General features: G+C 34.3%; 1 protein-coding gene across 6 annotated transcripts in view; it reads left to right on the plus strand.

Annotated features, from left to right (window-relative positions):
- Positions 1-14,130, plus strand: part of SYT1 (synaptotagmin 1) — a 599,708-nt gene that overhangs the window by 352,178 nt on the left and 233,400 nt on the right. For all 6 annotated transcript variants that reach the window (XM_045366611.2, XM_074007469.1, XM_015430622.3 and 3 more), the window contains one exon: positions 7,334-7,516. In XM_045366611.2, the coding sequence (XP_045222546.1) occupies positions 7,351-7,516 (166 nt within the window). In that variant the 5' untranslated portion in view covers positions 7,334-7,350. The remainder of the gene's footprint in view (positions 1-7,333; positions 7,517-14,130) is intronic.

A 14,130-nucleotide genomic window follows, 5' to 3' on the forward strand; every position in this document is an offset into this window, starting at 1 on the left:
GCAGATCAAGGGAAACTTGGATGGAATAAAATCACTACATTCTGCCCTTTGCCTCAAAATATACTCTAACACCTTCCATAATATCTCCCAGATTCTTTTTAATAATTATTCCAAGAGTTAGTTTCAATATGGGACTTTTCTGCTTTAGAAGACTTTTTTAGTAATATTTTTTCGACCTTCTCCTGCATGTGATTTAATTTTGCACGCTATTGTTGTAAAATACAATACTTAAATAGAGACGGAAGTAATGCTTTGTCTAAAAATCATGATGCTCTTACAGCATAGTAGACTATCTTACTATGTAATCTGAGAAATCTATATTAATTTGTAGATCTAGAGATAAGTATAATTAAAGTCCTATAAAGAAGAATAATTCTAAGGGGACAGAGGGAAGTTGTCATAGCAACCAAAGTCCTAATTTTCCTCATTTTATACCACAAAACTATAAACTATTTTTCATATCTCATATTTTTTTCATTTTTCATAACTTATTGGTGTACAGGTGGTATTTGGTTACATGAGTAAGTTCCTTAGTGGTGATTTGTGAGATTTTGATGCACCCATCGCCCAAGCAGTATACATTGCACCATATTTGTAGTCTTCTATCTCTCACCCCTCTCCCACTTTTCCCAAGTCCCCAAAGTTCGTTGAATCATTCTTATGCCTTTACGTCCTCATAGCTTAGCTCCCACATATCAGTGAGAACATACAATGTTTGCTTTTCCATTCATGAGTTACTTCAATTAGAATCATAGTCTCCAATCTCATCCAGGTTGCTGCAAGTGCCATTAACCCATTCCTTTTCATGGCTGAGTAGTATTCCATCATATAAATATACCACAGTTTCTTTATCCACTCGTTGATTGATGGGCATTTGGGTTGGTTCCATGATTTTGCAATTGCAAATTGTGCTGCTACAAACATGCTTGTGCAACTATCTTTTTCATATAATGACTTCTTTTCCTCTGGAAAGGTACCCAGTAACGAGATTGCTGGATCAAATTCTAGTTCTAGCAAAAGTATAAACTTTAATGATACCTTCATATCTTTTCTACATTGTATTTTAACTAGTGGCCATTTTACATATTTGCTAAATATGTAGCTGCATCATTCATTCTTGAGATTTAGCTTCTGAATTACATTTTAAAGTTGTTTGGTTTTTGTTTGTTTGTTTTGAAAATCTGGCATTAGGAAATTAAACCTCTTCTGCAAGATCCAGTTTTCCCCAGAATAAAAGTTTTAAACATTTTTTTCTTTTTATAATTTAAAATAATTCAGGTCTGCAATATATTGAGAATGTAGAAATATAGGGGAAAAGTGGATATTCTTCCACAAGGCTAACACTTTTTAATGCGTCTTTCCAACCTCTTCTCTGCAAAAGATTTTTTAAAGAAAAATTGGACACTTTATATACTGTCTCATAATTTGTGTTTTTACCTAACACTCCCATGTATTTCCAGGTTTATAGATGGCTACCTTTTAGATAATTTTTATAACATCATTTTATAGATCATTATAAGTAAGAGTCTCTCTGTTGGATAATTTCTGGTACTTCTAATATTGTAAATAATGTTACTATAAGCATCCTTATATTAAATTGCTTTTATATCCATTTAAGATTAATTTTTATTGAGAATTCCTAGAAGAAAAATGACCCTTTCTAAAGCTTTCGATATGTTCTGTTAGTTTGGTATCTATAAAGTATCCTACTAATCTAGTCTCCTTCCTAATTGCCCAGTTTCTTGTACACTCACTTTCACTATCTATATTTAGCCAGATTTATAAATGAATATCTTCTCACTGTTATTTTAATTTTCAGTTCTTTATTTGTGAAATTAAAGTTTTTAATTTATTTTTTGTTAGGAGGGAAAGGAGTTTGTATTTCTTTCTTTGAAAATTGTTTGTGCTGCTATTTACAATAGCAAAGACTTGGAACCAACCCAAATGCCCATCAATGATAGAGTGGATAAAGAAAATGTGGCACATATACACTATGGAATACTATACAGCCATAAAAAAAGAATGAGTTCATGTCCTTTGCAGGGACATGGATGGAGCTGGAAACCATCATTCTCAGCAAACTAACACAGGAACAGAAACTCAAACACTGCATGTTCTCACTCGTAGGTGGGAGTTGAACAATGAGAACACATGGATATAGGGAGGGGAACATCACACACTAGAACCTATCAGGGGTAAGAGGCAAGGGGAGGGAGAGCATTAGGACAAATACCTAATGCATGCAGTGCTTAAAACCACCATAGCGCATGTATACCTATGTAACAAACCTGCACGTTCTGCACATGTATCCCAGAACTTAAAGTAAAATTTAAAAAAAAGAAAAGAAAATTGCTTGTGCTGGACTTTCTTTTAGAAGATAATTTAATTTTCTATTCAATAATATTTTTCTTGATAATTTAATTTTCTATTCAATAATATTTTTCTTCATAATTTAATTTTCTATTCAATAATATTTTTCTTGGTATATTTCAGGATGCTGAATTCCACTTTAACAAACTAAATGACTGTGCCTCTAAAATTAAGCACTATGTTTCCTTTCAGTAAGATGACTTGTGTCTTCCATTTACTGGCAAATAGATTCAAAAGAAAATCATAAATACTTCTTCAGTACTGATTTAATTGTTTAATGATGCTTAAATGTTATTAGTAGAGTAGACCAGTAGAAGGAACCTTGGATCAGACTAAATCTGTGTAGGACCAATCACTTAGTCCTGGGAAAGCCGCACTCCAGTTGCTTCTGTAAAATAAGATTGAGTTACTTTTCAGGGTTGTAAATAGGAATTGAGAATTTTCTCCCTAAATATCAACAACAGTATTTTGGCACAAAGTAGGTGCCTAATAAATGGAATCATTAGTTAGTATTAGCTCCTTTTGATGTTATTTTATATTAATATGTCCTTTATTTTAGTGATTTTTCAAACTATAGGTCTCAAATCATGAGTGGATTGTAAAACTAATGTACACAACTTTAAAATACAACTAGAATTTTTTAGTGATAAAGAACAGAGTAGAATTGAATATATCTGAGTATTTCACAGAAGTGTTTTTATGTGAAATTTCTCTTCAGTATATAATATCTAGGCAGACAGAGTGTGTATACTGGATGACAATGTAAAATAACCTCCTACTGTGAGTTGTATCCAAAAACTCCTTCAAAAAACAGGATTATGTTAGATACTTATCTCATAGTTTCCAAGTCTCCTGATACTACAGTGGCTAAGACACCTTGGTTCAAATCCCAACTCCATTAATTACTACTGTATTACTTTAACTGTCTGGGTTTTACTGTATAACCTCCTATGACTTAATTTCCTCACCTATGAAATGGGTGATAATTGTTAATGGGAATAATATGAAAACTACTATATGCTTTAATATGTTTAAACTGCTTGGCGGGTGCTCAATAACTGTTAGCTTATTTTTTAAAGACTGAGTAGAATATCTTTTTTTCTGAATAAGCAAACTGTGTACATAAAAGAATATAAAGTCATCAGGCTGGGAGCCATGGCTCATGCCTGTAATCCCAGAACTTTGGGAGGCAGAAGCAGGCAGATCACTTGAGGTCAGGAGTTTGAGACCAGCCTGGCCAACATGGTGAAACTCCGTCTCTACTGAAAATACAAAAATTAGCCAGGTGTGTTGGTGGGTGACTGTAATACTGACTACTCAGGAGGCTGAGGCAGAATTGCTTGAAGCCAAGAGATGGAAGTTGCAGTGAGCAGAGATTGTGCCACTGCACTCCAGCCTGGTCTACAGAGCAATACCCTGTCTCAAAAAAATAAAAAATAAAAAATAAAAAATGAAGTCATCACATTAGCCAGGACTGAAAAATCAACTAATTTTATCATCCACAAAATGATGCCTCCTGATAAGCATTTTATTTCCATAAATGTGAATTTTCAAGAACCAAGTAACTGTTCTTAGGTTTGCTATTTACAAACAGTATTATCTCTCAAGATATGAAGAAATAAAAATAAAACACTAAGCAATCCCTTAGTCTTTCTTTGTCAATATGTTAGATCCTCAATTACCCATTACATTTTTGTATTTTATGATTTTTTAAAATTTCACAGTGGTATGCACTAAGTAAAAAGAACTTTGTCTATATTTCTTACAATTTTTTTTATTAAAAAATAAGAAACAATAGGGATAATATCATTGGCTGGTAAGAGTTAAAAGCTTATAGCTCTTACTTTTTTGATGAACACCTTCCACAGATATTTTATGTCTATAGAGGATTGGTTTGGAAATTATAGAAACATTCTTTGCTTCCTTAAAAAAAAAAGAAGCTGGGTAACTTTAAGAACATTTTCTAAATGTTGACCCTACTTAGCAAAAGTCTTATTGTTCCTATAGTCTTTTATGTCTTTCAAACTATATGTAGAAAATTTTTATATACAAGTATAAGCTGGAGTAAAATGAAAACTAACAACTCAAGAAGTGAAGGAGGATCCAGCTATCAGTACACACAAAGCCTAGAAACAACTGTGTAGCCACTTGGAGGTAGCAGCTGAACATCAGTCTGAATGACCAGCAACAATATCCCACCTCTAGAACTAGACAAAAATTATGCAGAAACATAGTTGAGCAATATACCTTTAATGTAATGACGGAGCTATTATACTTAGTTATTTTCATTTAACTCGATCATTTCCTTTAAATTCTACAGTAAGCCATAATTCCTCAAATATCTTCAACTATCCTGTACAGAGATAAGTAATAATGTATATCACATCCGGTGTTTCTCACAGCAAAGGAACAAATTAATTTTTTGAATATGTACATAATAGTGTGTGTGTGTGTGTGTACAATTTTAGTCTGACTGACTCAATGAAATACAAAAGTTAGGACATCATTAACATCAACAGTTTCACCCAAATTGTATCAACAGAGCAAACAATACTTCAAAGTTTTCCAGGGAGATGGGCTCCTAAACTGAACAAAATCAGATAATCAGGAAAAGCTTCTGGGATGTGACTTGAGTTGGAAACAAAAAGTTTCCACATTTCTGGGAGGCCAAGTGCTATTAGAGATGGATGGATAGATCAATTGAGCAATCAATTGATTGATCCACTGGTAGTTTGTTCCATTGATCCACTGATCTATGGAACAAACTAATATGCCAGTGGATCAATGGAACAATGGATCAATGGAACCAACTAATATGCCAGACACTATGCTAAATTTTTTGCGTAAATTATTTCATACTCATAAAATCCTTACAGATTTGGTCTGGTTATCCTCATTTTACAAATGAAGAAACTGAAAAACAAGATCTGAGCCAATATCTGTCCAATTCTACCCTTTAGGATTATATTAGTAGCTAGTAATGGAAAATTAAAAACTTAAAAAAGAGAACGAGGCCAGGTGTGGTGGCTCACACCTGTAATCCGAATACTTGAGAAGGCTGAGACCAGTAGGATCACGTGAGCCCAGGAGCTCAAGGCTGCAGTGAGCTATGATCTCGCCAGTGCTCTCCAGCCTAACAACAGAGCAAGACCCTATCTCATAAATGAGAAAGAGAGAACTAGTCAATTATAAAATAAAAATTCTTATCTATGTGTATGTGTTAGCCTCAGCCATGATCTCCTGGAAGTAGATCCAAAATCTCTGAATTTTGATTAAGATTTTAATAAAACTCTTACGCATCTGAGATTATTCTATTTTCAATTGTACTTTCACTAAATATGTAAGTATGCATAACTAACTCACAGATTGTTTGAATTTCTTTTCTTTTCTTTCCTTTTTTTTTTTTTTTTTTGAGAGTTTCACTCTTGTAGCCCAAGATGGAGTGCAGTGGCACAATCTTGGCTCACTGCAACCTCTGCCTCCTGGGTTCAAGCGATTCTCCTGCCTCAGCCTCCCGAATAGCTGGGATTACAGGTGCCCACCACCACACTCAGCTAATTTTTATATTTTACTAGAGATGAGGTTTCTTCATGTTGGTCAGGCTGGTCTCGAACTCCTGACTTCAAGTGATCTGCCTGCCTCAGCTTCCCAAAGTACTGGGATTACAGGAGTCAGCCACCACGCCCAGACTAAATTTCAATTTTTAAAAAATCTTGTTTGCTGGTTATCTCCATGGCTTTGCAAATTAAAAGGCTTTTATAAGTTCATCTACTTTCCTGTTGAGAACATGAAATGAATCCTGTCCAGGCCTCTTTACTTCTCTATTTCTGCCCCAAATCATGACATTCTTTCCTCAGAAAGTCTGAAATCTTAAGTCGTGCAGGAGAATTACAAAGTCCAGAATGTTTTTAGATTGGAGAATATACGTTCATTTCTACTCTCTTAGAATACCTTCCTTACATTTGTACCTTCACGTGTTCTAAGAAAAATCTAGGAAGGGCAGGTTTTAGTTCTTCGTATTTCAGAAGGTGGATAAATTATGAAGTAAAATGCCTTGTTAAAGTTTAGGTAGCTAGTGAAGAGGATGAGAACTGATGTCTTCTGAATTCACAGCTAAGATGTTTTACTGATTACTTTATTAATTATTTTGGCATATTGGGAGGTAAACAAATACTTTGAACAATTGAATGAATTAATAAAATAAAATATTCTACTTAAATAAGCTAAATAAAGTAAACTAACTAAACTTATAAGTTGTGTTTCATTAGCAGCACCTTGATGTATGTAATCAGCCATGCCACATTTATAGTGACATAAAAAAATTACCCAACAAGACAAGAAAATTATTGATCAGAGTATTGTTTACAATAAATGTCAAAAAAGTGACTGAGGTGAAAACTTACCATCAATAAATAAGATTCAAGAACCAATTACTGTAATACATTCATAACATCTTAGAGTATCAATATTATGAATAATATTACTTATAACCATTTTTAAAGTCACTAGCATTTTGAATGCATGTTATTTATCAACATTTCCAATACAAATATTTTATCTCTTTTTTCCTTTTAGAAAACACTAAATATTTAAAGTATAGAGCATGTATTTTGTCAAGAATTGTTTCATACACGTTTTGGTAAGATATGGTTTAAAAGTTAAATCTACACAGCAAATAATTGGCTATATAAATAACTAATAGATTTGACAGTATACATAGTATTGTCGGAATAGAATACTATTGAGTAACTATGTCTGGTCTTTACCCTCTGGGGAAGAGCTCTTCACTCTCTGTGTTTCCATAAATATTTCATGAACCAACACAAAGCGACATGCTAATAATGGACTATTTACCCAGTGAGCAGGTGCCACCTCTGATGTTCTTTCATCTCTGGGATGCCTTTGATGTGGGAGCAGTTAAGCCATTTTGAATTGTTTTGTCTTTGCTTCCCTCCCCTCACAGCTTCACCTGAACCTAAAATGGTGAGCGAGAGTCACCATGAGGCCCTGGCAGCCCCACCAGTCACCACTGTCGCGACTGTTCTGCCAAGCAATGCCACAGAGCCAGCCAGTCCTGGAGAAGGAAAGGAAGATGCCTTTTCTAAGCTGAAGGAGAAGTTTATGAATGAGTTGCATAAAATTCCATGTGAGTATTCTATATTAGTACTTCGGTAAAAATAAGTGGTTGAAAAACACCCCATCCATTGGAAAGAAAGCAGAACTCCTTTTAATATACTATAAATTTACATTTAATTTATTATTATGGGAATGATAGTATCCCAATATAAAATGAAATATTCTTGGAAATGGAATATTATTCTTGTCTTTAAATATACTTCATAAATGAAAATCCAGTTTATAAAAAATGTCTGCAGCTTGTATTTAATATAAGTAGATTCTTTTCTTCGATGTCTGTTTCTCTCAAGAATATTAATGTTTATGGGTTCTGTTGTATTTATTTTGGATTTGCATTTATGAAATTATTTCATTGCAAAGACTGTTTCTGAACAATAGTTAAAGTTTGCTTTCCCAATATCGCAAGTTTGATTTTCTGTCACTCATTTGTCATCATTTAAAAATCTTATTGTTATTTTTTAAAGTTTCTTTATTGTCATTTAAAAAAAACTGGACCTAAGTTTATTTGGATAAGTATAGTACTAAGTCTAATCAGTGACATTTAATTTTTTAATTTTATTTTTACATTGGCAGATAAAATCATACTGTTGTACAACATGGTAGCTATCATTAATAATATATCTATGATGTATACCAGAAAAATGTTAAGAGAATGAATATAAAGTGTTCTCACCACAAAAATAACTATGTGAGATTATGCATATTGCAATTAACAGGATTCAGTTATTCCACAAGGTATCAAAATATCATGTTGCAGACAGTAAACATCATGTTGTACAAAAGATCTCTCAAACTTATTTCTCCTCTCTAACTGAAATGTATTCTTAGACCAACGTCTCTCTCCAGTTGCCACCTCCCCTCAATCACCACAGCCACTGGTAACCACCATTCTACTCTCCACTTCTATGAGATCAACTTTTTTAGATTTCACATATGAGTGAGATCATGTTGTATTTGTGTTTCTGTGCCTGGATTATTTCACTTAACAATGTTCACCAGGCTCATTCATGTTGTCACGAATGCCAGGATTTCATTTTTTATAGCTGAATGGTATCTCTCAAGTGGATGTACCACAATCCATTCATCCACTGATAGACACTTGGGTTGATTCTATATCTTGGCTATTGTGAAAAATTCTGCAACAAACACGGGAGTGCAGATATCTGTTTGTTACATTGATTTCATTTCTTTGGATACATACTTGGTAGTAGGATTGCTGGATCATATGGTAGTTCTAGTTTTAATTTTTAAAGAAACCTCCATACTATTTTCCATAGTGGTTGTACTAATTTACATCCCCACCAACAGTATGCAGGGGTTCCCTTTTCTCCACATCCTTGCCAACACTTATATTTGATTTTTTGATACCAGCCATTCTAACAGGTTTGAGGTGATATTTCATTGTGACTTTAATTTGTGTTGCCTTAATAATTAATGGTATTGAGCGTTTTTTTCATATTTCTGTTGACCATTTAAATGTCTTCTTTTCAGAAATGTCTAGTCAGGTCGTTTGTCCTTCTTTTGATTGGGTTATTTGTTTTATTGCTGTTTGAGGTCCTTATATATTTTGGATATTAACCCCTTATCAGGTGTATAGTTTGCAAATATTTTTTCCCCTTCTGTAGATTGTCCCTTTATTTTGTTGATTGTTTCCTCTCCTGTGCAGAAGCTACTTAGTTTGATATAATCCCATTCATCTGTTTGCTTTTATTAACAGTACTTTTTGGGTCATATCCAAAAAGTTATTGCCAAGACCATATTATAAAGCTTTTATCCTGTGTTTTATTCTCGATTCATAATTTTGAATCTTATATTTAAATCTTTAATTCATTTTAGTTGATTTTTGTATATGTTGTGAGATATAGTTTCATTCTTATGCATGTGGATATCCAGTTTTCCCAACACCATTTACTAAAGAGACTGCTCTTTCTCTATTGTGGGTTTTTTGCTCTTTTGTTGAAAGTGAGTTGGCAGTAAATGTGTAGATTTCTTTCTGAGTTCTCTATTCTGTTTCATTGTCTATGTGTCTGTTTTCATGCTTGTACCATGCTGTTCTGGTTACTATAGCTCTATAGTATAAAACTATAACCCTGTAGTATATTTTGAATTCAGGTAGTGTGATACCTCCAGAAATGTTATTTTTGCTCAAGATTACTTTGGCTATTGAGGGATTTGTGTGGTTCCATACAAATTTTAAGATTTTTTTCCTATTTCTGTGAAGAATGTAATTGATATTTTGTAGTACCTTTGTCTGGCATTGCTATCAGGGCTTTGCTGGCTTTGTAAAATGAGTTTGGAAGTATTCCTTCTTCCATTTTTGGAAGAGTTGGAGAAGAAATGGTATTAGTTCTTCAAGTGTTTCATAGAGATTAGCAGTGAAGATATAAGGTCTTCACTTATGGGAGACTTTTTACTACTGATTCAATCTTTTTGCTCATTACTGATCTATTAAGATATTATATTTCTTCATAATTCAATCTTGGTAGGTTGTATGTATCAAGGAATGTATCCATGTTTTCTTGGTTATCCAATTTGTTGGTATATAATTGTTCATAAGAGTCCCATGAGCCTTTGTATTTCTATTGTATCAGTTGCAATATCTCCTTTTTTGTTTCTTATTTATTTGAGTCTTCTCTCTTTTTTCTCTTAGTTAGTCTTTCTAAAGATTTGTCAATTTTGTTTAACTTTTCAAAAACCCGGTTTTGTTTATCTCAGTTTTGTTGATCTTTTCTGTTGTTTCTGTAGTCTCTATTTCATTTCTTTCTGCTCTGATCTTTATTGTTTCCTTCTTTTACTAAATTTGAGCTTAGTTTGTCTTTGTTTTTCTAATTTCTTGAGGTTCAACATTAGGCTATTTATATAAGATTTTTCTTCTTTTTGTGAAATAGACATTTATTTCTGTAAAATTCCCTCTTAGAATTGCTTTTGCTGTATACCATAGGTTTTGCTATATTGTTTTTCTTTTCCATTTGTCTTAAGAAATATTTTTTGTCTCCAGAAATGTTTGTTTCCTTTTTAATTTATTCAATGACCCATTATTTATTCAAGAGTATGTTGTTTAATTTCCATTATTTGCGCATTTTTTCTAAAGTCCCTTCTGTTTTTGATTTCTAGTTTTATATCATTGTGGTCAGGAAAAAAAATAACTTAATATGGTTTTAATCTTCTTAAATTTATTAAGACTTGTTTTGTGGCCTGACATATGATCTGTTCTGGGGAATGTTTCATGTGCAGTTGAGAAGAATGTGTATTCTGTAGCTGTTGGACAGAATAATATGTATATGTCTGTTGGGTTGATTAGATGCAGATTGTAGTTTAGGTGATGTTTCCCTACTGATTTCCTGTCTGGATGATCTGTCCATTGCTGAAAATGGGGTGTTAAGTCACTGTTATTGTACTACAGTTGATCTCTCCCTTCAGGTCTATTAATATTTGCTTTATACATTTAGGTGCTCCAATGTTAGGTGCATATATGTTTGCAGTAATTATATTCTCTTGCTGAATTTTGACCATTTTATAATCATTATATATCATTATATAATCATTATATATATTTTATGACCATTTTATATCATTATATAATTACCTTTATTTCTTTTTACAACTTTTGCCTTTTATTGTATTTGATCTGATACACATATAGTTATTCATGCTCTGTTTTGGTTTTCATTTGCATTAGATATCTTTTTTCATTCCTTTATTCTGTATGTCCTTATAGGTGAAGTGTAGGCAGCATTTAGTTGAATCTTTTTAAAATCCATTCAGTCACTCTATGCCTTTTGATTGAAGAATTTAACCTACTTACATTTAAAGTAATTATCAATAGTTACTACTGCCATATTATTAATTGTTTTCTAGTTATTTTGTACATTGTTTATTCCTCTCTTTTCTCTCATACAGTCTTCCCTTGTGGGGAAGGCAGTGATTTTTCTCTAGTGGTATGTCTGATTTCTTGCTTTTCATTTTTTGTATATCAACTAGAGGTTTCTTCTATGTGGTTACCATGAGGTTTTCAAAACACATCTATAGTTATAACAGGTTATTTTAAGCTGATAACAAATTGACTTTGATCATGAAAAAACCTCTATAATTTTACTCCTCCACTGTCCACATTTTGAATTTTTGATGTCAAAATTTACATATTTTATATTGCATATTCCTTTAAAAAATTATTGCAGCTATTACTATTTTTAATCGCTTTGTTTTTTGGCCTTCATACTACAGTTATAAGTAATTGACACACCAGGATCACAGTGTTATAGTATTCTGCATTTGGCTGTGTACTTACTTTTACCAGCAAGTTTTATACTTTTAAACATTTTTGTGTTAATCATTAGCAAATTTTTTTTCAACTTGAAGAACTCCCCTTAGTATTTTTATAAGACAGGCCTGGTGGTAATGAACTCCCACAGGTTTTGTTTGTCTAGGAAAGCCTGTATCTCTCCTTTATTTCTGAAAGATAGCTTTGCTGGGTACACTATTCTCTGTTGGCGGTTTTTTTCTTCAGCATGTTTTATAGTATTCCACTGTCTCCTGGCCTATAAAATTTCTGTTGAAAAGTCGGCTGCTGGATGTATTGGAACTCCCTTATATATTATTTGCTTCTTTTCTCTTGCTGCTCTCAGGATCCTCTTTTTGGTCTTTGATCCTTGACAATTTGAGTATATGTCTTGGGGTAGTCTTATTTGGAATGAATTTAATTGGAGACCTTTGATTTTTCTGTATCTATATATTTACATCTTTCTCCAGGTTTAAGAAATTTTCCGCTACCATTTATTTATTTGTTTGTTTGTTTATTTATTTTTATTTTTATTTTTATTTTTTTTTTTTTGTGACAGAGTTGTGCTTGTCACCTAGACTGAGGTACAGTGGCATGATCTTGGCTCACTGCAACCTCCACCTCCCAGGTTCAAGAGATTCTCCTGCCTCAGCCTCCTGGGTAGCTAGGATTACAGGTGTCTGCCACCATGCCCAGCTAATTTTTTGTATTTTTAGTAGAGATGGGGTTTCACCATGTTGGCCTGGCTGGTCTCGAACTCCTGACCTCGAGTGATCCACCTGCCTTGGCATCCTAAAGTGCTGGGATTTCAGATGTGAGCCACTGCACCTGGCCTACTTTAAATAAGCTCCCCACTCTTTGTCTCTGTCTTCTTTTTTCTCCTATGGCTTGATTGTTTGCTTTGTTGATGCTGTCTCATAAATCCCATGAGCTTTCTTCATTTCTTCTCATTCTTTTTTCTTCTCTATTTTTAAATAGCCTGTCTTCAAAATTAAAGATTATTTCTTCTGTTTGACCAGTTCTGCTGTTAATACCCTCTATTGCATTTTTTTCTTTCATTATATTTTTCTCAACTTCTCTTTTCATTTCATTCATTGTATTTTTTAGCTTCAAGAATACTTTTTTATTATTTAAACCTCTATTAAATATCTTATTCTGGTGTCATATTATTTTCTCATTTTTTTTTCTTGAAGTTCACTGAGCTTCCTTAGTTATTTGGAATTATTTGTCAGGCATTTTATACCTCTCCATTGATTTATGGTCAGTGACTCACACCTTATTTTTTTCCTTTGGTGATATGTTTGCCTGACTCCTTGATCTTTATGATCATGTATCAATGTCTGTGCATTTGAAGAAATAGGTACTTACATCAGTCTTCACAGTCCTCATAGACAGGCTTTGTCTGGGAAAGTCCTGCAGCAGGGTGTAGTGCTAGAGTGCATCAGAAGCCCAGGGCAGTTGCAGCCAGCATGGCATTGCCAGAACCTGGGGCCCACTGTGGCAGGTGAAGCACTGGAGTGGGCAAGAAGCCTGGGGCAGATGCAAATGGAAGGACACTAACGTACTCTAGCAGCCTGATGCAGCTGAAGTCAGTGCAGTGCTGCCAGAAGCCTAGGGCCCACTATAGCAGGTATGGCACTGGGGCAGACCAAAGCCTGGGACAGCTGTGGCCAGCATGGCACTTCCAGAATCTCAGGGCAATTATGGCCATAAGAGTGCTGCCAGAAGCCTGAGGTCCACAACAGCAAGCACAGTACTGGGACAGCTGAAGCCAAGGACTACTAATGCTGCCTGCTGCTGAGGGCGACCTGAAGCCCAAGAATACTGATACAAACCCAGTGGTGGTACATACCAGATATCGAGTTTGCCGTACAAGCCTGAAGCCTGGAGCTATGTGGTCCCTCCTGGCACCAAGGCAAGTTTAGAGGCTCAGTCACCAGTATAGGTCTTGAATTTAAGGCCATGTGGGTCTGCCTGGTACTGAGTTTTACTGCGCAGGTGCAATGCTAGGGTCCAAGGCAAAGTCCTGTGCTCGCTTCCCTCTCTTTCCCCCAAGTCGACAGTATCTCTGCACCTGTGCTGCCTAGGGCTAGGGAAAGGGTGATGCAGGTGTTGTAGAACTGTCCTTCCTATCTCTTCAATGTATTTTTTCTTATTATTATGCTACCACCAGCTACCGTGAACTTTCATGTGGTTTCCTTAGCTCTTGTGAAGTTATTTTCATGCATGGATAGTTGTTCAAATTTATGATTTTGTGGGAGATGGTATCTGCAGAGTCCTACTGCTCCATCTTGCTCTGCCTCAGTTCCAGTTGCATTTAATTTGAATCTTAAACTACAACTTAG

This window comes from Macaca fascicularis, chromosome 11, assembly GCF_037993035.2.
Source record: "Macaca fascicularis isolate 582-1 chromosome 11, T2T-MFA8v1.1".
Classification (NCBI taxonomy): Eukaryota; Metazoa; Chordata; class Mammalia; order Primates; family Cercopithecidae; genus Macaca; species Macaca fascicularis.